This window comes from Lipotes vexillifer, unplaced genomic scaffold (assembly GCF_000442215.2).
Source record: "Lipotes vexillifer unplaced genomic scaffold, Lipotes_vexillifer_v1.1 scaffold371, whole genome shotgun sequence".
Taxonomy (NCBI): domain Eukaryota; kingdom Metazoa; phylum Chordata; class Mammalia; order Artiodactyla; family Lipotidae; genus Lipotes; species Lipotes vexillifer.
In genome coordinates, this window is record NW_006786304.1 from 574,130 (window position 1) to 599,924 (window position 25,795).

General features: G+C 55.3%; 2 protein-coding genes across 3 annotated transcripts in view; one reads left to right on the plus strand and one right to left on the minus strand.

Moving 5' to 3' along the window:
* Positions 1–1,021, plus strand: part of TMEM160 (transmembrane protein 160) — a 2,392-nt gene extending 1,371 nt beyond the window's left edge. Inside the window, exons 2-3 of the mRNA XM_007458483.1 lie at positions 26–118; positions 665–1,021. Coding sequence (XP_007458545.1) covers positions 26–118; positions 665–930 — 359 coding nt within the window. The 3' untranslated portion in view covers positions 931–1,021. The remainder of the gene's footprint in view (positions 1–25; positions 119–664) is intronic.
* Positions 1,022–1,162: 141 nt separating this feature from the next.
* On the minus strand, positions 1,163–17,603 carry NPAS1 (neuronal PAS domain protein 1). 2 transcript variants are annotated; one of them, XM_007458485.1, is made up of 12 exons: positions 17,447–17,603; positions 16,219–16,401; positions 15,557–15,792; positions 8,763–8,836; positions 8,412–8,501; positions 6,439–6,613; positions 4,928–5,043; positions 4,611–4,768; positions 3,977–4,083; positions 3,382–3,529; positions 2,236–2,330; positions 1,163–1,716 (listed from the first exon to the last, which is right to left on the minus strand). In XM_007458485.1, the coding sequence occupies exons 2-12, from the start codon at positions 16,338–16,340 to the stop codon at positions 1,253–1,255; spliced, it is 1,785 nt and encodes a 594-aa protein (XP_007458547.1). In that variant the 5' UTR covers positions 16,341–16,401; positions 17,447–17,603; the 3' UTR covers positions 1,163–1,252. The 2 variants fall into 2 exon arrangements, with proteins under 2 accessions (XP_007458547.1, XP_007458546.1); XM_007458484.1 differs by lacking the exon at positions 17,447–17,603 and having other exon boundaries at positions 16,219–16,513.
* Positions 17,604–25,795: the final 8,192 nt, after the last annotated feature.

Below are 25,795 nucleotides of genomic sequence, written 5' to 3' on the forward strand. Positions count from 1 at the left end.
CCCCGCCCCGCCCCACCCCCTCCAGCCTTCCTCTCCTGGTTCCGCAATGGCCTCCTGGCATCAGGCATCGGGGTCATCTCCTTCATGCAGAGTGATATGGGTCGGGAGGCCGCCTACGGTGAGTGCAGACCCCAGTGTCGCCCCCACCAGGGAGTGGGGCGCTCCCTCCCCCACTGGGGAAGGTAGACTCCTGCCCCATCCCGTCACCGCCCCCCAGAGTAAACGTCGCTAGAACCCCTCATTCTTCCCCCACCGGAAGCTGCCTCACCTTCACTTGTGAGTGTCCACCTTCTACCCACCCCATCCCTACCTCCTGGGCACTGGACCCACCAGAGGGGGTGGCTCAGGGCAGGGCTGTGGGTTCTCATCCTTTCCAATCTAACTTCTCAACAAAGATGAGGGTCTCTGTCCCAGCCCCACCCCCAGCCTGGTCCTGCCCCTGCCCCTCCGACCTTATCTGTGCTCTCAGACCAGCCCCCCACCTCCAAGCCTAGCCACCCCTCCGATTCCTTCTCCTGTCCCCGACCTTGGCTCTGTACTGTCCCTGACCCCTACCCCTCTCTTGAGTGTGCCCCATCCCCTTTCTAACGCCACCTCAGTCCCGTGAATGGCCTGGGTCCCCAGGATCAGCCTCCCTGACGCCGGCCCGCACTCTGTCCCACAGGCTTCTTCTTGTTGGGCGGCCTGTGTGTGGTGTGGGGCGGCGCCTCCTATGTGGTGGGCCTGGCGGCGCTGCGGGGGCCCATGCAGCTCTCGCTGGGGGGCGCGGCCGCAGGCGTGGGCGCCGTGCTGGCCGCCGGCCTGCTCTGGGCTTGTGCCGTCGGCCTCTACATGGGCCAGCTGGAGTTGGACGTGGAACTGGTGCCCGAAGACGACGGGACCGCCGCACCGGAAGGGCCGGATGAGGCGGGCCGGCCGCCACCGGAGTGAGCCGCAGGGCCGCGGCCGCGGGGAACGGCCGGGCGCTGGACTGCTGGGGCCTGAGGACCGGGACATTAAAACCTGACCCTTCCCTTGCTCCCAATTCTGAGTGGTGGTTGCTTTTGCGGGGATGCTGAGCGAAGGAGGAGGGTAGGGGCGGAAGGCGCTGGGGGGCACGCGGAGATACCTAAGAAGGAAGAAAAGGAGAGAGGAGCTCCTTGACCCCAGAGAGGAGCCACAGAGCGGGAGCAGGCGTTTAATTCACCGGGGCTCAGAGCCCTGGTCCCCACCCATCCCCCAGGTCCGGCCACGTGGGGGGCTGTTCCAGTCCTCAGTCCCCCTTCCGCTGCACCCTGGTGCCCAGGGGCCCCGGGTAGGGCAGGCCCAGCGCTGGGTAGAAGGCCTCGGGGAGGGTGGGGCCCGGGGCCAGCCTCTGCAGGTGCGGGTACACGAGGCCCAGCTCGGCAGGGCCGTAGCGGATGGTGCCAGGTGCGCACAGGCCCCGCACCACGGGGGGCAGGAAGCCAGTGTGCAGGAGGGAAGGTGGGGGGTCCCCAGGAGGCGCCAGGCCCCACGGCCCCACCAGGTCCTGCTTCAGCGCCCCCGCCCGGATGACTGACGTGAACTCGGGCCTCGTTGGGGCCAGGTGGCCAGACGGCTTCTCATCCCCACTGTCCTCCGGGTCTTCAGTCTCCCCTGGGCCAGGCTCCACTTTGATGGGTTTGCCCCGGGGCTGGGGGGCCTTGTCCTCCTGCGGGGGGACGGCCTGCTTTCCTTCCACTGGTGGCTCTGGCTCTGCAAGAGGAAGATTCTGAAGGGCTCCGTGTGTGCGCGTCCCCAGCCCTCAGCCTTCCCATCTGTGGAATAGAGCGGCGCCCCGTGGTCAAGACCTGTGGATCTCTGCTGGAGGGGTTTGGTCCCCTCAGGGGACACTTGGCAAAGTCTGGAGGCATTTTTGGTTGTCACAACTGGGGAGGAGGATACTCCTGGATTCTAGTGGGTAGAAGTCAGGGATGCTGCTAAATGCCCTACAATGCATGGGACGGCCGCCACCACAAAGCGTGACCGTGCCCCAGATGTCAGAGGCTCTGGTCTGGACCCAGGCTGTCCTCTGGAAGGAAGTTCCATATCTGCACTGGCCACCTATGGCCACCAAGCTCTTCAAACGTGGCGAGTACAACTAAGGAAATGGAATTTTAATTTTAATCTTACTGTAAATAGCCACATGTGAAGCTAGTGGCTTCCGCACCAGACAGCACAGGTCCCAGAGGCCACTCGGAGCCTCCCAGGGGCTGGGGTGGGAGGTGGGCTCACCTGTGGGTGCTGGCTCCGGGCTGGACGTGTCCTCATGGGCCATGCTGGCCGGAAGCTGGAAGGCGTCCAGAGGTATCTGGCCCCCCTCGGCTTGACTGGGACAAGACAGATGGGATTGGGAGCTCAAATCCCGGGCCACCCAGCCTCTGGTGAGGGGAGACTCCCTCCTGCCTGCCAGTCTTGTGAGTGTAGACTTCCCCTCCCACTCTGAGTGTAGACACTTCCCCCCGCCCCCGCCCGAGGCACTTAGGACTCATCATTGGACCCCAAACTCCAAGTTGGCTTCTAGCCCAGCTTGGCCCAGTCACCCGAGGCCAAACCTTTGCAGCCCGTGGCCACCTGGATGTCACCACCTAAGTGTCCCCCGGGTACCTCATGCTCATCTGACCTCAGCATCTTTCTTCCAAACCTGCTGCTCCTCTCAGAGGCTCAGACCCAGGCCCCGCAAAGCCAGAGATGGCCAGATGGCCGCCTCCCCTCCTCCACCTGTGCTGCCTGGCATTTCCCAGGACCTGCCCCTGGCCTCCCATCCCTGTCTTGTCCCACAGACCTCCCTCTACATGGCAGCTAGAGCGGTCTTTCCAAGAAGCAGATTTGACTGTGACTCTCTCCAGCCCTAAACCCTTCCATGGCTCCCCAGTGCCCCCACCACCGTCCTAAGCTTCGTCTCTAGAGACTCTATACTCCAGCCCAGAGCACCCGCTGTAGTTCCTCAGATGGGTCCGGCTGTGACCCTGAGCCTTTGCCTGTGCTGTGCCCTTGGCCTGGAACGTCCTTCCCACCTCCAGCTTCTTTCCATCATCTGCTCTGCTCTGTGGTGGCCCTCCCCTGGTAAGAGCCTGCCGTGGCTCCCCAGTGCCCCAGAAGCACCCTGGGCCTGAGGCCACTTCACATCTGCCTCTTTCTCCCTGGAAGCGCTTGTCACTCCGCCACGCACCCCTGGCCTCCTGCAAGCTCATTCCTCGTCCAGGCCTTTACTCTCACCGGACCCTGTTCCCCTTCATGTTTTCACCACCACTGCCCACATCTGTCCTTTTCTAGAAGCCCTCCCTGAAGAGCCCCCACCCAAAGGTGGGGAGAGCTGGCAGAATCTTCTGGAGGGAGTTCTGAGCTCCCCGTGGGAGAGGAGAGGGGCGCAACCCTCACCTGAGCACGTAGCTGACCCAGAGCACGTGGCGCTCTCCAGGGCTTTTCCCGCTCATGGCCACGGTGGCCACGGACTGCAGCCACACGAAGCCCCCGGCGCGCTGCAGCCAACGGTAGTAACCGGTCATCACCTGGCCCTTGTCCAGCACTGGGCCCAGCCCAGGGACCGGAGACACCGGAAGGGATGGGGTAGGGGCGGGATGAGGTGAGAGGGGCAGAGAGAGACAGGCAGTGGGAAAGAGGTGGACAGGGAGACGGGCAGAGAGGGGGCAACAGGGAAACAGGAAGAGACGGTGTGGAGAAGAGAAAGGCAAAGTACAGAGAGGGAGGCAGAGAGAGCCCGAGTCAGAGAGACGGAGCAGTAACCCGGCATCAAGGCCCCTGGATTTTGAAAGGTGGGTCAGAGCTACCCCACGGTTCCCCTTACTCCCCATGCCCCCATCCTGAGCTGTTGCTCAGAGTCTCCTTGCTGCTCCTCCTATGCTGAGTGGAGCCCCCGGAGGTGGCAGCAGGAGGGACTGTGGTCAGCCGGGGAGAAGGACTTCCAGGGAGTGGGGCAGTGGGGGTGCTCAGGTCTGGGGTGAGGGGTCCTCACGGTCCAGGTGGCTTTGGCGGATCCTGGTTGCATCCTGTCCGTGGACAAACTGGTAGCAGCTGCGGCCCACTAGCTCCGAGGGCCCCAGGTCCATGTGGTCGCTGACTCTGAGGGCAGGGGGCAACAGAGAGGAGGGGAGAAGGGGTCCCAGACCATGGGGTGGGGAGAAAGAGGCAGGGTTGGCTCTGGAATCCCTCAGGGTCCAAACCCTGGCTCTGGAGTGCTCTGGGTCTCGGTTTTTCCCTCTGTAAAATGGGTGGGAGAATATTTAAAATAGTTTCCCTCCTCGGGCAGCTATGGGCATTCAGTCAGACGGCACTCCTGGGTGTGGGGTGGCCCGGCCACTCCGGAGGCGCTCGGTGCTTGGAGACTATTTCGCTATTTAATTTCCCCCCACTGCGTGGTGCGGGAGAGTGGGTGAGAGATGAGAGGCTGGAGAGGCAGAGAGAAATAGGATCAGGGAAGGGCGGAGCTCTGCTGAAGGGCGGGCCTGGGTCTCTCGGAATCCAGCACAGCCCCGCTTCCATCCCAGAGGCCCCGCCCCAGGCCCCGCCCCCGAGCTCCTCTGACTTCCTGCCTACCCCCCCTCTCCCGTGCGCCCCCATCCTCCCACCTCAGCCCCCAACCCCGGTACCTGCTCTCACAAGCAAGGATGGTGAGACCCAGGCTGAGTCGGAAGACGATCATGTGTCCGTGCAGCGGCAACTCAGCCAGTGGGGCCGGGGGCAACGTGTGGCCAAGGGCCACAAGGCCCAGGGCGCGGGCCCGAAGGCGACCGGTCACATGGATGACCTGCAGGTGGCAGGCGCGATCGGAGGAGGGCAAGGCGGGGCCCGTGGGGCGGGAGGACCAGGGGGGCCCGTGGACAGAGCTGGCGTGAATACAGGCGCTCTCCTTGGGCCAGGGAGGGGACCCGGGAGTCAGGGGCTGGGGCGGAGAGCTCGCACCCACCTTGTACCCCGAGGCCTTGACGTGCAGCCCCCTCTTGGTGAGGGTGGACTTCATGCGGATGAAGAAGGAGCGCTCCTGGGCCCGGGAGGAGGGGGGCACCTCGGTGGGGCTGGCCTCTGGGACGAAAGAGTGAAGGAAGGTTATGGGGTCCTGAAGAGGACACACACGGGCCGCCCCTGCCCTCTACAGAGCTATCCAGACACAGGGTCATGGCCACAGTCACACAGACGCACCTACTGGTTCTTCAAGCCCGCTGACATCCTACGTCAACCTCCCCTCCCAGCAGCATGGCACCCAGCCTGGTCTTTCTGACCCCATCCCTCCTCTGCTCTGAACTGCCATGGCTCCCTAGTACCCTTGGGGGAAAGCCCAGCTCCTCCTCACCATGGCCTAAAACTTTGGCCATGCCAAAGGAGGCCCTGCCTCCTGCTGACATCATCTCTAGCCACAACCTCCAGGTCTCAGATCAGACATCTCCTCCAGGAAGTCCTCCCTGACCCCCAGGCTGGGTCAGCTGCCCCTCTGGGGTCTCCTACCCCAGCCCTGCCCACTCTGGGTCATCACTGTCTGGGGACAGGGTCAATCTCCCCCACTGGACTGTGAGCCCCGGGAGGGTGGGCTCTTGTCACCACTGTGTCCCCAGCCCTGCCCAACAGAGGGCTGAGCACAGAGTGGGGGCTGGGGCTATAGCAACAAATAAGCCACACAAATACAGATTATTCTATAAACCCTGTGAAATTGTCTTATAAATATGCTCACACCCAGATGACCCTGTACCTCAAACTGAGATGTAAATATAACCACGCTCCCTAACAGTCCCACACGTGTCAAAAACATCTCCCCAAGCTTTCAAGCACTGCTGATAGCTCAGATGGTTTGGGTATTAAGCAAACCCCATATAAGAAAAGCCTATTTATGAGAAAGATAAACTCAGTCCCCCAATATCTCAGAGCTAAAAGGGTAATCTCCAACACCCTCCCCAAAATGGAGCGGAATTTTCCACTGGAGAGGAGTAGCCGCACAGGCGCTGGAATCAGACAAGCCTGGGCTGGAGTCCAGCTCAATCACTTACAGCTGACCTGGGACACAACCTCTCTATGCTGTGCCCCAGGTTTCTCCTCTGTAAAATGGAGATAGTCATAGCTCCTGCTTTGTGGGCTTGTGGTTAGGATTTAATAAAATTATGTACTTAAAGGCAGGGCACGTGTAAATGCCCAATAAGCACACGTTGTTATTATTTACCAAAGCCTGGTTCCATCTGTCACCCACAGGCACCCACCTCCACTCTGCAGCCAGAGTGGTCTTTCTAAAGTTCAAATCTTGGGGATCCAGGCAATCTTAGGGAGCCACGTCTCGCTACCTCAATTTAGACTCTGATTCATTTTACAAAAACTTGCTTGCAAAACTCTAACAAGAGTGTTTTTGTATAAAGGAGACATAGTTGGATACACTGTACCCAGCATCCCCTAAGCTACCCTCAGGCCTCTTTCTTTGGGGATGCTGAGAATTACCGATCTCAGGGGTATCCGCAAGCGAGGAGGACGAGGACGAGGAGGAGGAAGAGGAGGGGACGGAGGGCGGGGTGGGGGGCCCAGGGGTCGGGGCCCGCAACCCCAGTTGCTCCAGCACCTCGGAGTGGTCCCCCGGATGAATGTAGTCGAAGAGGCTGCTGCCCGTCAGCTCCACCTGCCGGCGAAGGAAGGGAATGCAGGGGGCGGGTAAGGTGCGCGCGCAGTCACTCGCCCGCCTGTTCTGCCACAGGCTCACCCGCCTGCAAGCAGGTGTGTGTTTTTATTAGAAAATAAATATATATATTTAAACCATTTTAAAGGAGGATAAAAACTTAGGCGCTTCCCGTGCCCTCCCACTTCAAACCCAGAGATTACTAAGGATTTTCTGCCCCTGCCTACAGTATAAAGAAGCTGTGTATGTGGTTGGGATGGGGGTGTCGTAAGCCTTCATATACGCAGCTCTTGCTTACTCACTCACCCCCATACAGCAAACAACTGCGCCCTGAAATGACTCACAGGATGGAAATCAGGACACAAGCAGTGGAATGGCTTTCAAACTCTTTAAAGAGTTGGAACCTTTTAATTAAACTGACTTTTACATTCAATTCATCCCTCAAATCTCTCACAGTAGTGCCCTTATCTCCACACCTTCCCAGTCCCCGCACCCATCTTCTCCCTGCTGTGTTTCTGTCCCAGCGTCCTCACTGGTCTTCTGGCCTTCAGTCCCCACGTACATACCCCTCCCTAAGTTACTCCCCTGACCATGGCCCTCCTCCTCTCAGAAACCTCCCATGGGACTTCCCTGGTGGCGCAGTGGTTAAGAATCCGCCTGCCAATGCAGGGGATACGGGTTTGAGCCCTGGTCCTGGAAGATCCCACATGCCGTGGAGCAACTAAACCCGTGCGCCACAACTACTGAGCCTGTGCTCTAGAGCCCGCGAGCCACAACTACTGAGCCCACAACTACAGAAGCCCATGCACCTACAGCCCGTGCTCCGCGACAAGTGAAGCCACCGCAATGAGAAGCCTGCGCACCATAACGAAGAGTATCCTGCTCACCACGACTAGAGAAAGCCCGTGCGCAGCAACGGAAAGCCAACGCAGCCAAAAATAAAAATAAATAAAATAAAATTTTAAAAAAAGAAAAGTAACCTCCCATGGCTCCCACTGCCCCTGGGCTTGGGGTCACATGCTTCCCTCTATCCCTCATTAAACACCCCCCCCCACACACACACACCAGCTTTGAGCCTTTCCCCCCACTCTTCCTCCCTCCCTTCCTCTTGTCCATATTCTCCCTTCAGGGTCTTCCTCCTCCAGGAACCTCCAACAACTCACTGAAGAGCTGCTCACGAAGGCCAAATACCAATGCACTGAATTTTCTAAATTTACCATTTGTCAAAATCTTTGTAAAAATGATAAAAGTTGACAGAAATTTGTACTGATTGGATTGGCAAGGCCTAAGATGCTGCACGGAGCCAAGACTCCAGGGATGGGGGCTTTTGGCTTCTCTTTGCCCTCCTTTTACCTTTCAGCCACCAGCTGCAGGAGCTGGAACAGAAACAGTGGGTTGAAATAAAGGCAAAATGAAAACTAGTCAACTAAAATGCCACAGAAAATCTTCCAAGCTGGGAAACCCAAGCCCTTCTGGTACGAATTGCTGTAATCCTTTAAAAGTGTTAAGAATAAACAAGTTTTGGTAAATACGGTACAGATGGCAAGCACTCATAGGTAAATTTATCTTTCTGCTATTTTGCTTTCTCCAAATCGACCTCTTACTTTAATAACCCTCCACTGCCTGGGAGGAGGAGCCATGTTAGGTGCCATGTGGGGTTCCAAGGAACACACTTTGGGAACCAAAGATCCAGTCCTTTTTTTCTTTTTTTCATGCTGGGACGGTGAGGCCAGGAGAGAGGAGGGCCGGCAAGGGAGATGGCAGCTGAGCCAGTCCAGGCAGGCTGCTGCGGACCCCTTACCTGTGAGAGACCCAGATAAATGGAGACTGTCTCTGAGATGTAGAGGAACTTCCCTTCCTGGTTCAAGGCAAACACGAAGCCGTCCAGGGACTAGAGTGGGGAGAGACGGGGTGGGGGAGAGGAGGGCCTGGCATCTGTAAGAGGTTCTGAAATCTGGATCTCCTCCTGGGATGGATTATTCTGGGGTAAAGCGCTTCAGTGGCCCTGCGGGGAGCAGGAGGGGGAGCCTGAGCATTCTGCCTCCCAGTTCTGGGGCTCCCCTACGGGACTGATGCTGGAGAAAAGGGTGCGGTTCTCCGGAGACGGCCACCAGGTGGCAGCAAGGAGCAGCAGGCAGGGAAGGGGCCTCACCTGCAGGATGTGTCCTCCCAGGTGCTGCTCGAAGACTTCGGAGACCAGGGCCACGGGGCCCCGGCGGCCTGGGGCTGGGGGAAGAGGGAGTGGTGAGGCCAGGGCCTGTTGGCCCTATGAAGAATCGAATAGGTGGTGTGAAATAAAGAAGCATGGGGGGTTTCCCTGGTGGCGCAGTGGTTAAGAATCCGCCTGCCAATGCAGGGGAAATGGGTTCGAGCTGCGGAGCAACTAAGCCCGTGTGCCACAACTACTGAAGCCTGCGCCCCTAGAGCCTGTGCTCCGCAACATGAGAAGACACCTCAATGAGAAGCCCGTGCACCGCAACGAAGACTAGCCCCCCGCTCGCCGCAACTGAAGAAAGCCCACGTGCAGCAACAAAGACCCAACGCAGCCAAAATATTTTATTTATTTATTTAAAATAAATAAATAAATAAATGAAAGAAGAAGCATGTGGAAAGGCCTGTTGAAGGAAGGCGTGTTTGAGCTCAGACCTGAAGGGTGAGAAGGAGGCAGATAGGAGACAGAAAAGGAGAGAGACAGAGAGACAGAGAAAGAGACATTGAGAGACAAAGACAGACAAATAGACGGACAGAGAGATATAAGGAAATAGAGAAAGAAATAACTCAACAACGAAAGGATGAACAACACAATTCAAAAATGCGCAAAGGATTTGAACAGATATTCTTCCAAAGAAGATGCACAAATGGCCCATAAGCACATGAAAAGATGTTCAACATCATTAGTCATTAGCAAAATGCAAATCAAAACCACAGTGAGAGATCACTTCACACCCGCTAGGATGGTTCGAATTTTTTTTTTAAATAGAAAACAAGTGTTGGCGAGGATGTGGAGAAATTGGAACCCCCCGTGCATTGCTGGTGAGAATGTGAAACGATGTGCCACTCTGGAAAATAGTTTGGCAATTCCTCAATAAGTCAAACATAGAATTACCATATAACCCAGCAATTCCACTCCTAGGTATACACCCCAAAGAATTGAAAACAGGTGCTCTAACAAAACTTGTACATGAATGTTCATAGCAGCATTACTCCTAATAGCCAAAAGGTGGAAACAACCCAAATGTCCATTAACTGATGAATGGATAAATAAAATGTGCTATATTCATAGAATGGAAGATTATTCATCCATAAAAAGAAATGGAGTACCGATCCATGCTACGACGTGAATGAACTTTGAAAACATTATGCTAAGTGAAAGAAGCTGAACACAGAGGCTACACAGTGTAGGATTCAATTTATATGAAACGTTCAGAAGAGGCAAACCCAGAGATGGAAAGCAGATCAGTGGTTGCCAGGGGCTGGGGGAAGGGGTAGGAGGAATGGGGAGGGACTGCTAATGGGACAGGGTTTTTGGAGGGTGATGAAAATGTTTTGGAACTAGATAGAAGTGCTGGTTGCACAACATTGTGAATGTGCTAAGTGCCACCGAATTGCACACTGTAAAACGGTGAATTTCATGTTATATAAATTTTACTCCAATAAATTTTTTTAAAAAGAGGGAGGGGTAGAGACATATATAGACACAGAGAAACTGAGACAGAGATAGGTAAAGACAGAGAGACATAAAGAGATGGAGGGACAGAGGGAAACAGATGTACAGAGACAGATACAGAGAAAGTGGCAGGAAGACAGAGATGGAGAAATAGACAGAAAACAGAGACACAGGCCGACCCCTCCCCCCACAGGGAGGAGCAGAGGGCTCCAGACATCCATGCTGGGCCTGGGCAGAGGCCCTGTGTTCCTGGACTCTGTTCCCACCCAGGATGCCCTCCCTGACCCTGCAGAGAACGACCCCCGCAAGGGGTCCGTGCCCAGATTGGGGAGCCAGTGACCTCGAGGGTCCCCAAGCACCTGGCTCCTGCAGGGCCGAGGGTCCAGTTCTGGTGTTAAGCCCCAGGACTGTTCCTCCCTGGCTGTGTGCCCTGGGACCAGTGCCTTCACTTCTCTGTGCCTCAGTTTCCTCCTGTGTCAGGTGGGTTTGCTAAGCGAGCTGATCTCGCAGGGGTGTTGAGCATTCAGTTGGCTTAGGGAACTGAAAGGGCCTACCAGGCGCCCGCATGCAGCAGGTGCTCTGAAACAGAGCTGGGATCAGTATTAATAGCGTGATTACTATTGTTATTTCCAGACCATCAAAACACCAGGCGGCGAAACGCCACCCCCTCCCCCCCAATCAGGACGCAGCTCCCAAGCCCCGCCCCCAGCCCCTTAATGTTTGGTCACGCCTCCTCTCCCAGGAGCACCCCCAGCATCCCCACGGCTGTTCACACCCTTTTTCCACCCCCGCCTGGAACTCCAGGAACAATAACGGGGGTGTGTGTGTGATTGGGACCCCTCCCCCGAGATGCAGCGGGAACCAGCCGGGTGACAGGCGGGAACAATGCCGCCTGCTAATTGTCGCAATTTTCCCCTGTCATTTTTGCTAATTCCTTCATTTTCCCTCTCACAGGATCAGCCCAGGTCAGACTGAACGGCTGCAATTAACAGCCTTAATGGGCACGTCGGGAGCGGAGTGTGTATAGGGGGAGGGCTCAGCCACTTGCTGTTCCCTCATCCTTTCCCAGGCCTCTGTCCCCATCCCTGACTGATGTGTCTTATTACCCCCAGCCTCCCCCTGCCCCAAATCCACCAACTCCCTGACTCCTCTCTCTGTGTTTCCTCCCCGCTCCCACAAATACCTCAACTCCTGTGTCCACCAGATTCAGCTGTGGGCTCTTCCCTACTCTCAGATCTGCCCCCTCCTCACATCCGGACCCCAACCACCATTCGCTCATTCAACAAACATTTGCTGAGTTTCTTATCAGAGCCTGCCTCTGCTGGAACAAAACTGTCCCAGCTCTCATCTTCCCCCACACACAGCGGGGGCGCTGAGGGGCCGAGGGGAGAAGCCAAGACTTCTCCCAGGGGTCCCCCTCCACCTCCCATTCTCAACTGCCCTGAGGGATTTGCTGCCCTGGGCTAGGGCAACCAATGAAGGGCTGGGACTTCATTAGCTTTGGAAGTCTGGGAGAGGGAGCCCCCTGCCATAATCAGAGTGCCTTGCTCCCTGGGAGCAGGCCTGAGGACTGGAGTGGGTGCATTTCTGGCTGTACTTTCCTCAGCTGCATCTGTGAAATGGGTCTAGGGCTGGAGCTGAATGGGTTCATGCATGCAAATGGCACACAGCCAGGTACACAATAGGTGAGTCCTGCACTATTCTTCTCAGAATAAGCTCTACTTCAGGCACCTCTACCTTTTGGGGAGGCTTCCTTACCATCCACCTTGACCCTCGCTTTCTCCCACACCTTCACCCATATTCTGCAAGTCCTGAGGCTGGACCCTCACTGCATCACCTGAATCCGACCACCTCTCACCCCACTGCCCCCACCCTGGTCTAGCTGCCCCACCTCCCGCCTGGACGACTGCACTTGCCTCCTCACTGGGCTCCCAGCTTCTGCCCTCACATCCGCCACCTCTGCAACTCCCATCTCACTCGGGGTAACAGCCAAAGTCCTCACCACGGCCTGACAGGCCCTGCAGGACCTGGCCCCTGACCCGCTGACCACTTCCTGCCTCACTTACTCCTCTCTGGAGCCCCTGACCTCACAACTGTGGCCTGCATCTAGCAAGCTGATTGCTGCCTGCCTCAGGGCCTTTGCACTTGCTGTTCCCGCTGCCTGGAAAACTCTCCTCCCAGCTTTTCTCCTAGCTTTTGCTCCCTCACCTCCTTCCAGTCTCAGCTCAAAGGTCACTTAGAGAGGTCGTGCCTGACCTGTGAGTTGTGATGTCCCCCCTCCTCCCCTCACGCAGTTCTATAGTCACTCAAGAAATATTTAGTGACCCCTTACTGTGCCCCAGGCACTATTCTAGGCTCAGCACACAAGGTGCTGTAGGGGAGAAACACAATAAACAACAGAAATAAAAAATATATAGTATTAGATGATGATTAGTACTATGGAAAGAAGTAAGACAGGAAAGGAAGATAGGACATGCTGGGAGCAGGGGGTTGTCTTTTTTTTTTTTTAAGCACCTACTATATGCCACGTACTATTCTCTCTCTCTCTCTTTTTAAAGTCTTTATTGAATTTGCCACAATATTGCTTCTGTTTTATGTTTTGTTTTTTTAGCCCTGGGCATGTGGGATCTTAGCTCCCTGACCAGGGATCAAACCTGCACCCCCTACACTGGAGGGTGAAGTCTTAACCACTGGACCACCAGGGAAGTCCCAGGGTTGTCATTTTTAATAGAGTGGTCAGGGAAGGCTTGACTGAAAAGCCCACATTCTAAGGGAAGGGAATTCCTGGTGGAAGCCCAGCAAGTGCAAAGGCCCTGAGGTGGGAACAGGCTTCTCTGAACAGCAAGGTGGCCCATGTGGGGGAGGGGGTTAAAGAGGCCAGAGGGGTGGAAAGGTGATATCAGGGAGGTGGGGGGCAAGGGACCTACCATGTCAGGTGTGTAGGCCCACCTTTGAGGGCAGGGACTTTGTCCTGTTCCCTGCTGTGTCCCCAGCACCTAGAATGGTGCCTGGCACAGGGAAGGTATTCATTGGGCATTTGTTGAATGAATGACAAACACTGATAGGAGATCAAGGCTGTCTCCTCCCCAGACTTAGAGCCCCCTGGCTAGACTTCAACATCTGTCATCCCATTTCACTGATGGTAGAGTAAGGCCCAGAGAGAGGCCGAGACCTGCAACATAGGACCCATCCCTGGAGACCCACAAGCATGCCAAGGATGGTGGTTGAGAAGGTGGGCTCTGGAGCCAGGCCACTTGAGTCTGAATCTCAGCTGGGCCCCTTCTCAGTTGTGTGACCTTGGGCAAAGAGCTTCACCTCTCTGGGTCTCAGTTTTCCCCTTCTGTAAAATGGGAACATAGCATTGCCTCCCTCCGAAGATTTTTGAGAGGATTAGCAAGTGAATTTGGATGCAGCACTCAACACCGTGTCTGACTGGTATGTTACTGTTATTATTTTTGAGGAGAACGCGGGAGCCCCCCTCCTTTACAGAGAGCTTGAGGCAGAATGCTTTGCTCTCTGACGGCAGCTAATTCACTGTCCTCAGTTTTCCCATCTGAACTATTGAAGCAGGTGCTTGGCCTCTTGTTGGGGACCCGGGAGAGCAGGAAATGCTCCCAATTTCTTAATTTTGTGGGTACAGCGGGAGTCCACGCAGTTCCTCCCCCGCACACTGTCCTGCCCCTCCCCCTTCCCACGTACAGGCAGGGAGGTTGCTGAGGTCAGTGGTCTTGAATTAGCCATCCTGGCAAGCACGGAGGGGGGAGGCCGGACGCCGGTGAGGCTCTCTCAGCGTCTTTCCCCTTTCTCTCCCCGGGGCTTGGGGACAATAGACAAGATGTTTATCCCCCGCCGGCGCACATGTTGTTCGCGGTAATGACAGTAATCAGCGGCGCTAATGCCGCATTCTCTCCGCGCCAGTCAATTCGCCTAATTACCGCCTGGGAAGCCGGATTATTTAAATTTAAATGGTGATTTATTGCGAGTTTAATCAATGCTATTTTCTCTCCCCCCTCCCCCCGAGACCAGGGCAGGAGGGGAATTGGAGCCCCTCCAACCCCACCTTAAGGACAACCCTTTGGGGGGGGGGGGGAAAGTAGCCTAGGGGGCCCTGTCCCTGTCCCCTGCGACCTCAGATGAAGACGATTCGCTCTCTTCTCCCCCTTAAGGCCTTTGGGGGGGGGGGTGAAAGTAGCCTAGGGTGCCCTGTCCCTGTCACCTGCGACCTCAGATGAAGACGATTCGCTCTCTTCTCGTAATAAGAGTAAAGTAATAAAACATAAAATAGAAGTAAAAACAATAACATAACACTTCTATATAATGAAGTCTGAATAATAATGAAAGTAGATATCTATCTATCTATATATCTGTGTTTTACATATTCTATATTTTAACATATTATTGATTGCATTTCGTTATTGTGTCTTGGCCAGTAGAATGTCAGCCTGTCCAGGGCAGGCACTTTTATGCAGCTTGTTTTCTGCTGGATCTCCAGGGCTCAGAACCGTAGCAGGCACACAGTAGATGGTCAATAAACCTGCAGGTAACCATTGATAACAGTGCTTGCTAGACGTTGATCGTTTACTCTGTGCCAGGTGTGTTTAGGGTCTTTACACATACACATATTACCTGGTAGATCTTCTCTTCTCAGCCCTGCGGGTGGGGGAGGGGCTTCATCATGATTCCCATTTCACAAGTGAGGCACAGAGAGGTGAGGCGACCTGCCCAGGGTCACAACGGTGGGGAGTGGCTGAGTGGGGACAGGGACCCCCGTCTTTCTGAAGTTCGCCATCTTACCTGCCATATTTATCCTGTCTCCCTCCCGCATCCCAAACTGGGAATTCAGACTCTAGAGGTTCCCTCTGGGGTCCCTCAGGTCTGAGTGCGGGAGTTTCTTGCCCATTAGTGGATAGGAGGCCCAGGCTGGGTCCCCCCTGTCCCGCCCATGGTGCTGTGATAATCTCCTTTGTGATAATAATGATTCATTTTCCCTGATAACAATAAGAGCATTAACTGGTTGTATGATCCAGTGTGGCCAGGCCCGTGATTAGGCCAGAATTCATGAAATCGTCCCTACCTGGTGAGCCCGTTTTAGAGATGAGTAAACTGAGGCTTGGACAGTAGAAGCCGCCTGATAGGAACACACAAAAGGTCTGACTCCAAATCCTGTACTCCCTCAGGGTGCAGGAGCTGGGAGACAGCTGGTGCGCACTCTCAGATACCGGGTGCCCTGCACCGGGGGAGCGCGCCTGGACCCCCCACCCCCGCGCATGCGCACTCACCTAGGCCAGCCTGCGGCCCCGCGGACCTCAACCCCCAGGGTGGCGCCCCGAGAGCGGCGAAGCGGCGCAGGCGGAGGTAGGTGACGCTGAGGCGCACGATGGACGCCTTGTCCAGCTGGCTGGAGATGGCTCCGGGCAGCGGGAGTAGCTTGGCCAGCTCGAAGAACTCCAGGTTCTCCTTTCCGCGCCGCGAGCGCGCCGCGTTACGGGACTTCTCCTTGCGCTGCGCCTGCAGGCTGGGCGGGCGGCGCGGAGGGGGCGTCAGCGGGGCCCGGGGACTCAGGGGTCTGGGGTTGGGGGACGAGCCTCGCCTCTTGGGGCCTCGGGAACGGGACGGGATGTTGAAAGTGGATTCAACACTCGCGAGGTGGGGCAGAGCCTGAGTGTGACTTCTACACCCGGCCGTGGAGCAGAACCTGGGGTGTAAATTCTGGGGGAAGGAGGAGGAAGAGGAGAGAGATAAGAATCTTGGGTAGGAATTCCGAGGAAGGGGGCTAGGAACAGAACGCCAGGTGTGTGGGGTGGGTGTTACAGAACAACAGTGGAGCAACTCCGGGTAAGAAATTCTGGCCCGAGGGGGCGGGGCAGAAGGTGAGCGTGAATCCTCCCGGGACACCGCCTTGGGGGCGGGACCACAGCCCGAGGGGCGGAGCTTTGCTCACCAGGGTCCGGGCGGGGTCTTGACCACGAACCCCGGCAGAAAGTCCCAAGGGACGCTGCCGCCGCGACCTCCCCCGCACCTGACCTCGCCTCCACCGCCACTGCTGGGGTAGGGGGCCGCCATCTCCGCGGAGACCCGCTCAGGCGGGCTCAGAGCAGCCTGCGGAACTCGAGAGCCGCGTCTCCTGCAGCGGGAAGGAGCGGGAGGCAGCGCTCAGCGCCCGAGGGGGCAGGTGGGGCACCTGCTAGGGAAACCGAGGTCCGCGTGGGGCGCAGGGTCCCAGCAAGGAGCTGCGGCTAGATGCTGCCTCAGTTTCCCCTCCCTGGGGGCCCCGCTACACAGTCCGCAGCTCTCACCGCGCCGGGTTCTGGGAGAAGCTCAGGACGAGGACGTGCCCCGCCGCCGCCTCCCCCGCGCCGCCCGCTAGAGCGCCCGCCTCACGCCCGCGCCGGGCCGGCTCCCGCATACCAATAGGCGCACGCGGCGCGCATACGGATCCGACCGGCCCGCGCGCTGCGTGCCAAGCATGCCCAAGCCGGGAGGGGGGCGGGCGCCTCGCCGGGGCCCGGGCGCGCCCGGCTGCAGCCCCCAGAGTCCTCTGCCCCGGGGAATCCGCCCCCAGAAGCCCATCCCAGGAGTCCGGTTCCTTGCATCTGCCGTGCGCCTATTTCCCGGGCTGGGCTAAGGAGGTAGGGGGGACAGAGGCCAGGGACCCCACCCTATGCTCTGCCCAAGGACCACCCCCAGCCCCTCGGGGTGATGCCACGTGTCTGGGCAGCCAAATCTCCGCAACCACAACTTCCTCCCTGAAGGCCCGGACGTGCGAGCCTCAACCCCAGATGCCAGAGCCTCAGCCCGAGGACGCCCCCAGGATGGACCAGACACTCGGGGCCCAAGTGTCCTAGTATCCAGATACCCCAGAACAAGGAACGTGTTGAATTAGGTCTTCATTTCTCCAGGACTAGGCATTCAGGATCCACCCCCGCTCCCCATATCCACACAGCCCCCAAGCCTCCCCAACCAAGTGTCCCGATGCCCTAGACCTTGGCGTCCAGATCCCCCAGCCCCCGATTTCTCCAGGACCCAACATCTGTGCGCCCCCTCCCTCAGCCTCGGGATACAGGCGTTCCGATGCCCTAGCTCCCAGCACAGTGGAGTTCCGGTCCCCTTTTCCTCCAGGACCCAGGAGTTCCCTGTCCTCTCATGCCAGCCCCCAAGGCGTTCCCTACCCGCAGCACCCACAGCCTCGTTACCTGGCCACGGGTCAGGCTCCGGGCACGGCGTGGGGCCGGCCGGGCGGCGCAGCAGAGGAGCGGCCCCATAGACCCCGGGGCGGGCCGGGCTCGGCGAGTCGCGCGGGCTGTGGCGCTAGGCTCTCAGCGCCCACCGAGGCCTCGCAGACTTCGAGATGCGGGGACAGCGCTGGCGGGAGGGGGCGGGGCCTGCTGGAGCCCCGCCCACAGACTCTCCGCCCTTGGGTCCAGCCCAGCTACAGCCACTCTGGCCTTTTACGTGGTAGGGGGTTCCAAGCAAGGGGGTCTCGGGCTGCTCTGGTGTCCGACTCCCCTCACCCCACCAGAACGAGAACGTCGAAGTCAGCTTTCCCACCCCAAGAGAAGAACACCAGAGTCCAGGCACCATCTCTATACCCCACTGGGAGGGACTATCATCCCATCTTCCCCAAGAGAACCCGGCACCCCGGCAGCCCCTCGGGATAAGGCGGGCACCTTGCACCTGAGTCTCTTTTAGGGGTGGAGACCCAGACGTCGGTGCCCCTTCCAAGGGCGCAAATCCAGGTGTTAGAGACTCTTCCAGGAGAGAATTTAAGGGTGTCAGCAAGACCCCCTGGACAAGGAGGTGACCTTGCACCCAAGCTCTGCCCCCCTCCTTATAAGAGCAGGATTTGACAACTGGACCTCCCAGGGACTGGGACATAGGTATCCGAGGAACTTCCGAGACCAGGATCCTGGGGTCTTATACCCACCACGGCTCCCACGGCAACCCCGACATCAGAGCTTCCCATTAGACCATAAATGGGAACTAAGGAGTTATAGCACCTCCCACAGAGAAATGGGGACCCAGGTGACTGAGCCAGGCCTTTCCCACTCTGGTAGGAGATACTACACCTCTCTCTCCCAAGCCCCTTCAGCAGCCTGGCATGGGGGTTTCCAGGCGATTAAGTGCTCCTAGGAGACCACAATGCAACTAATGGAGGTGGGACAGGCGTCTTAGGAGAGGCAGGAGGGTGGAGGCTGGCAGAGAGCAAGGGTTCCTCTGTCTGGTTGGACAGAGGAACCGAGACACACACCTCTGAACCCTCATGTGCACTGGCTGATGGGAACTCTCTTCAAGTGGCTCTGGATAACCACACTGAACAACTTGGGAACTAATCTTTTATGTTCTGCTAATTTTTTTCCCCACAGCAAGGGTCTGAGCTGGGCTCTATTACTAAGCCCATTTTACTAGGAAAACTGAGGCATAGAGAGACCAGACAGCCTGTTGGTGATGGTCTGTCAGCCAATAATATTTTCCTGTTTTTTTCCCAGAGAGACTTGTTAGGGTGTCAGGGTAAGGGATTCAAGCTCAGAGCACTGGCTCTTAACTCCTGATGCTACTTCCGGGCTGTGTGGCCTGGGCAGGTGCCACGCCAGGCCTTGAGAAGTGCACTCATACTATACAATTTATTTATGATCACACACACACACAGAGAGAGAGAGAGAGAGAGAGAGAGAGATCTTGCTGAGGTTAAGAGCCTAATTTCTGGGGTTCAGACTGCAGCTCTACCCCTTACTGCTGTGTGACTTTGGACAAGTAACATCACCACTCTGGGCCTTTTCCCTTGTAAAGCGGGGATAATTTCATTTTAGTACCCACCTCCTAGCATCATTGTGAGCATTAAATAAGTTCAGCCAGCAGTTCTCGAAGTGTGACCTGGGCACCAGTTCCTGAGACTATCTCGGGGGGTTCGCGAGGTCAAATTTTCATACCGAGACATTTTCTGCCTTTATCACTTCATTCTTTTCCAGAAGCTGCAAAGCATGTGATATCACAGCAGACTGCATGCAGAAGCAGCCAGGAGGATCCAACTGTCTTCTGTTATGTTGGACTTTGAGGAGGTTTGCAAAAGTAAAAAATAATGACATTATTCTCACTAAAATTTTTCATAAAATATGTTATTTATGTTAGCCTGTAATGTGTTTATTATTGCTATTTAAAAATGAATTTTGAATCATCTTCAAGAATTTCCAGTTTTATTTTTATAAATTTATTTATTTATTTATTTATGGTTGCGTTGGGTCTTCGTTGCTGTGCGTGGGCCTTCTCTAGTTGCGGCAAGCAGAGGGGCCACTCTTCGTTGCAGTGCACTTACTTCTCATCGCAGTGGCTTCTCTTGTTGGAGAGCGTGGGCTCTAGACGCGGGCCTCAGTAGTTGTGGCACGCGGGATCAGTAGTTGTGGCTCATGGGCTCCAGAGCACAGGCTCGGTAGTTGTGGCGCACGGGCTTAGTTGCTCTGCAACATGTGGGACCTTCCTGGACCAGGGCTCGAACCCATGTGCCCTGCATTGACAGGCAGATTCTTAACCACTAGCGCCACCAGGGAAGTCCCAAGAACTTCCACTTTTAACTTCTGATATGGCTTATGAAACAGAAATAAAAGCTCTTTGGTTTTCCCTAAGAATGTAAAGAGACCAAAAAAACTGAGAATCGCTGAGTTAAGCTATTTGAAGCTGAGAATAGAGCCAGGCATTAAATATGCTAGTTGTGATATGTACATCCAAAGACACATCGCCCTCATATAACCAGACGCAAATCATGTTACCTCTACACCACTCAGGGAGTCACTGAAAAACACACACCATTTGGGGTCTCAGCTTCCCATCAGTGAAATGGGTCGGCTGCTCTGTGATGTCTGTGCCCTTCTGCAGCTCTGGTAATACAGTTGGGAAAAAATAGGACAGCTTCTGGGTCAGAGTGTGCATCAGGCTGGGCCCCAGGAGGAGACACCTGGGGCCCTCCAGCTGGGAACCGAGGGGCATTTCAAAAAAAGGACACTTGACAAAGGTTTGGGGGAAATCTAGGAGGGCTGGTGTTACCATCTGGGGCCTGAAGGGGTAGGGAGGGGGCTGTTAAGGGACCCTGGGACTGTGGCAGTTGAGAACTTCATGGTCTCATATCCGACACCTCCTGCCCTAGCCTGGGTTCTCAGCTGCTCAGCTGCATTCAGCTCTCCTTGGCCTTCCTCAGCTTTGGAGATGTTTCCTATCAAAGCTTGGAGACCCCACCACTCCCAAAGCTGCCTGGGTGGAAGAGATGGGGAAGGATGGTATATGTCCTTGAGAGGTGGTGAGCTCCCTGTAACCAGGGGTAATCAAGGAGAGGTACAAGGATTTTAGTAGGCAATAAGAACATGGATGGGGCTTCCCTGGTGGCGCAGTGGTTGGGAGTCCACCTGCCGATGCAGGGGACACGGGTTTGTGCCCCAGTCCGGGAAGATCCCACATGCCGCGGAGCGGCTGGGCCCGTGAGCCACGGCCGCTGGGCCTGCGCATCCGGAGCCTGTGCTCCGCGACGGGAAAGGCCACAACAGTGAGAGGCCCGCGTACCACACACACAAAAAAAAGAACATGAATGTGTGTGTGTGTGTGTGTGTGTGTGTGTGTTTGGAGGGTTCCAATGACTTCTCCTTAAACAGTCTCATTTTTCCTTATTAAGAGAGTATACTTTTAGGGACTTTCCTGGTGGCGCAGTGGTTAAGAATCCGCCTGTCAATGCAGGGGACACGGGTTCGAGCCTTGGTCCGCGAAGATCCCACATGCCGCGGAGCAACTAAGCCCGTGTGCCACAACTACTGAGCCCGCGTGCCACAACTATTGAAGCCCACGCACGCCTAGAGCCCGTGCTCTGCAATGAGAAGCCACTGCAATGAGAAGCCCGCGCACCGCAATGAAGAGTAGCCCCCGCTCGTCGCAGACCGTGTGCAGCAACGAAGATCCAACTCAGCCATAAATAAATAAATTTATTTTAAAAAACTATACTCTTTTTTAAAATTAATTAATTTTATTTTTGGCTGCGTTAGGTCTTCTTCGTTGCTGTGCGTGGGCTTTCTCTCTCATTGTGTTGAGCGGGAGCTACTCTTCATTGTGTTGCACGGGATTCTCACTGCGGTGGCTTCCTTATTGCAGAGCACGGGCTCTAGGCACATGAACTTCAGTGGTTGTGGCACGTGGGCTCAGTAGTTGTGGCTCGTGGGGTCTAGAGTACAGGCTCAGTAGTTGTGGCACATGGGCTTAGCTGCCCCGCGGCATGTGAGATCTTCCCAGACCAGGGATCGAACCCATGTCCCATGAATTGGCAGCCAGATTCTTAACCACCGGATCACCAGGGAAGTCCCAGAATTCTCTTTAATTTTAAACCATGTATGCGTCTGACGAGAATATATAAGTAAACATAATGCAATTCCTCAATCCTAAAAAAGGTATGAATACCTACTATGTGCCAGGGGCTGGGGAAACATCAGTGAACAAAGCAGACAAGGTCCTTATGTGTGTATATGGGGGACAAACAAGTGAACAAGTAAATTAAAAAGATGATTTCTGCTCATACTGAGTGCTGTGAAGGAAATAAATCAGGGTGAGGCGAGAGAGTGACTGGAGGGTAGTTATGGTGACAGGAAGCCTTCTCAAGGGTGGTGACATTTGCTGGGAAGCCTGAGATGAGATGAATCTATAGGAAAAGTGGTCCAGGCAGGAGGAATGGCAAGTGCAAAGGCCCTGAGGTGGAATGGAGGAACTAGGGAGAAAAAATAAAAAAGCCTGCGTGTATCTGGGTCAGCTGCAGTGGGCAGGGACTTTTGGGGAGGGGTTTGGTTTTCACTGGGACTGGAGGTTGTTAGGTTGGGGAGGGGCCTGATCTAATTCCATTTATTTATTTATTTATTTATTTATTTATTTATTTATTTATTTATTTATTATTTTGGCTGCTCTCTGTGCAGCATGTGGGATCGTAGTTCCCCAACCAGGGATCGAATCCACACCGCCTGCATTGGAAGTGCAGAGTCTTAACCGCTGGACCGCCGGGGAAGTCCTGATTCCTGTTTTTTTTTTTTTTTTAAGTGTGATGAAGACATTTATTTTACCTCTAAGAAACTCATGTTACAAACTGATTTCGATACTATTCATTTAAATAGGGTACAAATTTAATGTAATAAAAATATGTCTGAATATATGAAAAAGACTGATTCCTATTTTTTTTTAATTTTTATTTTATCATTTTCATTTTATTTATTTATTTATTTTTGGCTGCGTTGGGTCTTCGTTGCTGCATGCGGGCTTTGTCTAGTTGTGGCGAGCGGGAGCTACTCTTCGTTGCGGTGCGCGGGCTTCTCATTGCAGTGGCTTCTCTTGCTGCGGAGCACGGGCTCTAGGCACACGGGCTTCAGTAGTTGTAGTGCGTGGGTTCAGTAGTTGTGGCTCACAGGCTCTAGAGTGCAGGCTCAGTAGCTGTGGCGCAAGGGCTTAGTTGCTCCGCGGCATGTGGGATCTTCCCGGACCAGGGATCAAACACGTGTCCCCTGCATTGGCAGATGGATTCTTATCCCCTGCGCCACCAGGGAAGTCCCCCTGATTCCTATTTTTGAAGGCAATTTGGGCTACTGGGTGGAGAAGGAAGTGTAAGGGGTGAGAGCAGAAGCCGGGAGCCCAGCTGAGGGGGTGACTGGAAGAGTCCAGGTGGGAGGTTATGGTGGCCCCCAGGGAGGCAGTGGGGGTTGGGAGAGATGGTCGGATACTGGAGATATTTCAAAGGCAGGGCTGCCGGGATTGGCTGGCGACCAGATGTGGGGATGACAGAAAGAGAGGAGGAGTCAAGGGCATGTGGTGGTTTTGGATCAAGGGCCTGGAGGATGGAGCTGCCCTTGAATAGATGAAGCAGGAAGGGCTGGGGAAACAGGTGTTGGGTCTGAGCTCCCAAGGGGGTTATAGCGAATGAAATCCCTCAAAGCTGAGTCTCATTGTTCTTGAGACCTCCTGGCACAGACCTGTGACTCCCTGAATCTCCAGCATACTCCAGGCTTTCACTTTCTGGAAAGTCCTACCACACATCTCTCCTTCATCTTTCCTGCTTTCACTCCTGCACTTTGCAAGCTTATAGTGAGAGTTCCTGGAGCCAGACCTTGTTGGAGGCTAGGATTCTGAGAGTCAGGTTGTCAAGGAGCTGTCTCCCCTGACCACCAGGGGTGCTAATGGGGTACGGCACCACAGGAGTGTATTCCTTGAGCGGAGAAGCTCGTGCTCAGGTCTGAGAGTAAAACTGTTTTCGTTTAAAGCACATTAAATGGACGATGAAGAGTCACTTGAGAACTAGGCAGCCCAGTGTGGCCCCAGAGTTGTTCTGTTTTTGGTTTTGATCCAGCCAGCAAACATTTATTGAGCACCTACTGTGTGTCAGAAGCTCCAGGGATCCAGCAGGGAAGAAACAGGCAGAGATTCTTGTCACTGGAGCTCGCATCCAGGTGGGGGTGTCAGACAACAGATAAAACAAGAAAATATCTGCATCAGATGGAGCTAAGTGCTAGAGAAAAATAAAGCAGGGGAGTGTGTGTGCATATGTGCACGCGCGCGATTTTAGATTTTAGGCTAGTAAAGTACTGACAATTACTGGGGAGAATAAAGGAAGTGGGGAAATGAAAGAAAACATCACCCATCAACTCGATACATAGCCTCATATCCAAGTGTCACCCAGTCTGACACTTGGGTGTTGTCCCGGGCGCCTCCTATCTTCCAGCCCCATCTTATCCTCTTCAGGCCACCCAAGGTGTCAGGGAAGAACTCTAACCTCACAGCAGACATCAAGGCCTACCTGTCACCTGTCCATAGGTACCAAAAGAGGACAGCAAGCCTCAGGGAACAGAGAGAGATGCTCGTTACAGCACAGCCCACAGCGGGAGCGTCGGCATTGTTGGGCTGGTCCCCTGCCCCTAAGGGACACCAGGCAAGGCCATGGACCCAGGTGGAGGCTACAGCTCTAAATGAGTAGCAAGCAGCAAACTAGCCAGTGTGCTCCCCTAGGGATGGGGCAGTGCCTGGTGGTCACTCTGTTGTCACCTTTACTCATTTGCTTAGGGAACCAGCTACAGAGACAGAGGTCTCAGTGTCTGGGCCAGTGGGCCAGTGGTCCTGCCTACCCAGGAAGGACCTGTGGGGATGCCCGGGGAGCTCGGCTGACTGCTCTCCCAGCCCAAGGGCTGCTCCTACCGGAGAGAAAGGGACTCTCTCCACTACTGACACTGCAGAGTCCCCTGGAGAAGGGACAAAAGGCCGAGCAGCAGCTGGGGAGGCAGCAGGGTGAAGGTGGAGCAACGATGAGATACTTCTGCAATTATGATTATTAATTAATTAAATTTTGGCTGCACTGCTCAGTACGCGCGATCTTAATTCCCTGACCAGGGATCGAACCCAAGCCTCCTGCAGTGGAAGCGCGGAGCTCTAACCACTGGACCGCCAGGGAAGCCCCTTCAATTATTAAATGTGCCTGATCCTCATCGTCCCTGACTTCCCAACCGCCCACTTGGGCGTCTCCGACTTTATTCCAGCCCCGAGCTGCCCTTCAAGGTCATAAGCACAATACCGATGACAACAATAAGAATAATAGTATCATTCGGGCTTCCCTGGTGGCGCAGTGGTTGAGAGTCTGCCTGCTCACGGGTTCGTGTCCCAATCCGGGAGGATCCCACATGCCGCGGAGCGGCTGGGCCCATGAGCCACGGCCGCTGAGCCTGCGTGTCCGGAGCCTGTGCTCTGCAACGGGAGAGGCCACAGCCGTGAGAGGCCCGCGTACCGCAAAAAAAAAAAAAAATAGTATCATGGGGAAGAGTTGTAGGGGGTTGAGTAGTGCCCCCACCCCACCCCACCCCGAGCGATATGTCCATGTCTTAACCCTGGAACTTGTGAACGTGACCTTACTTGGCAAAAGGGAGTTGTAGGGGTTGAGTAGTGCCCCCACCCCACCCCACCCCGAGCGATATGTCCATGTCTTAACCCTGGAACTTGTGAACGTGACCTTACTTGGCAAAAGGGTCTTTTCAGATGTAATTAAGGATCTTGATATGAGATCATCCTGGATTTTCTGGATGGGCCCTAACTCCAGCGACAAGTGTCCTTATAAGAGACAGAAGAGGAGGGAGTCCCCTGGCAGTCCAGTGGTTGGGACTCCCTTGCTTTCACTGCCAAGGGCCCGGGTTCAATCCCTGGTTGGGGAACTAAGATCCCACAAGCTACCATGCGGCCAAAATAAATAAATACATAAATGAAAAAGAAGAGGAGATGCCCAGGAGAAATACAAATACACAGGGAGAAAGAAGAGGAGGCCATGCGAAAACTGTGGTAGAGATTAGAGGGAGGCCAAGGAGCGTCTGGAGCCACCAAAGGCTGGAGGAGGCGAGGAACAGCTCTCCTCTAGAGACTTCGGAGAAGCACAGCCCTGATGACACATTGATCTGGGGCTTCTGGCTGGTAGAGCTGTGAGGGGAGGCATTTCTGTTATGACCAGTCTTCAGCCATTTGTTACAGTAGCCACAGGA

Bases quoted from the DNA above. Each gene is read 5' to 3' on its own strand.
- NPAS1 (XM_007458485.1), bottom strand. From the start codon at position 16,340: ATGGCGGCCCCCTACCCCAGCAGTGGCGGTGGAGGCGAGGTCAGGTGC. The intron at 15,793-16,218 runs GTGAGCAAAGCT...CCGCCCGCCCAG, and splicing joins AAGACCCCGCCCGGACCCTG to CCTGCAGGCGCAGCGCAAGG. The intron at 2,331-3,381 runs GTGAGGGTTGCG...GTCTTGTCCCAG, and splicing joins TGGGTCAGCTACGTGCTCAG to TCAAGCCGAGGGGGGCCAGA.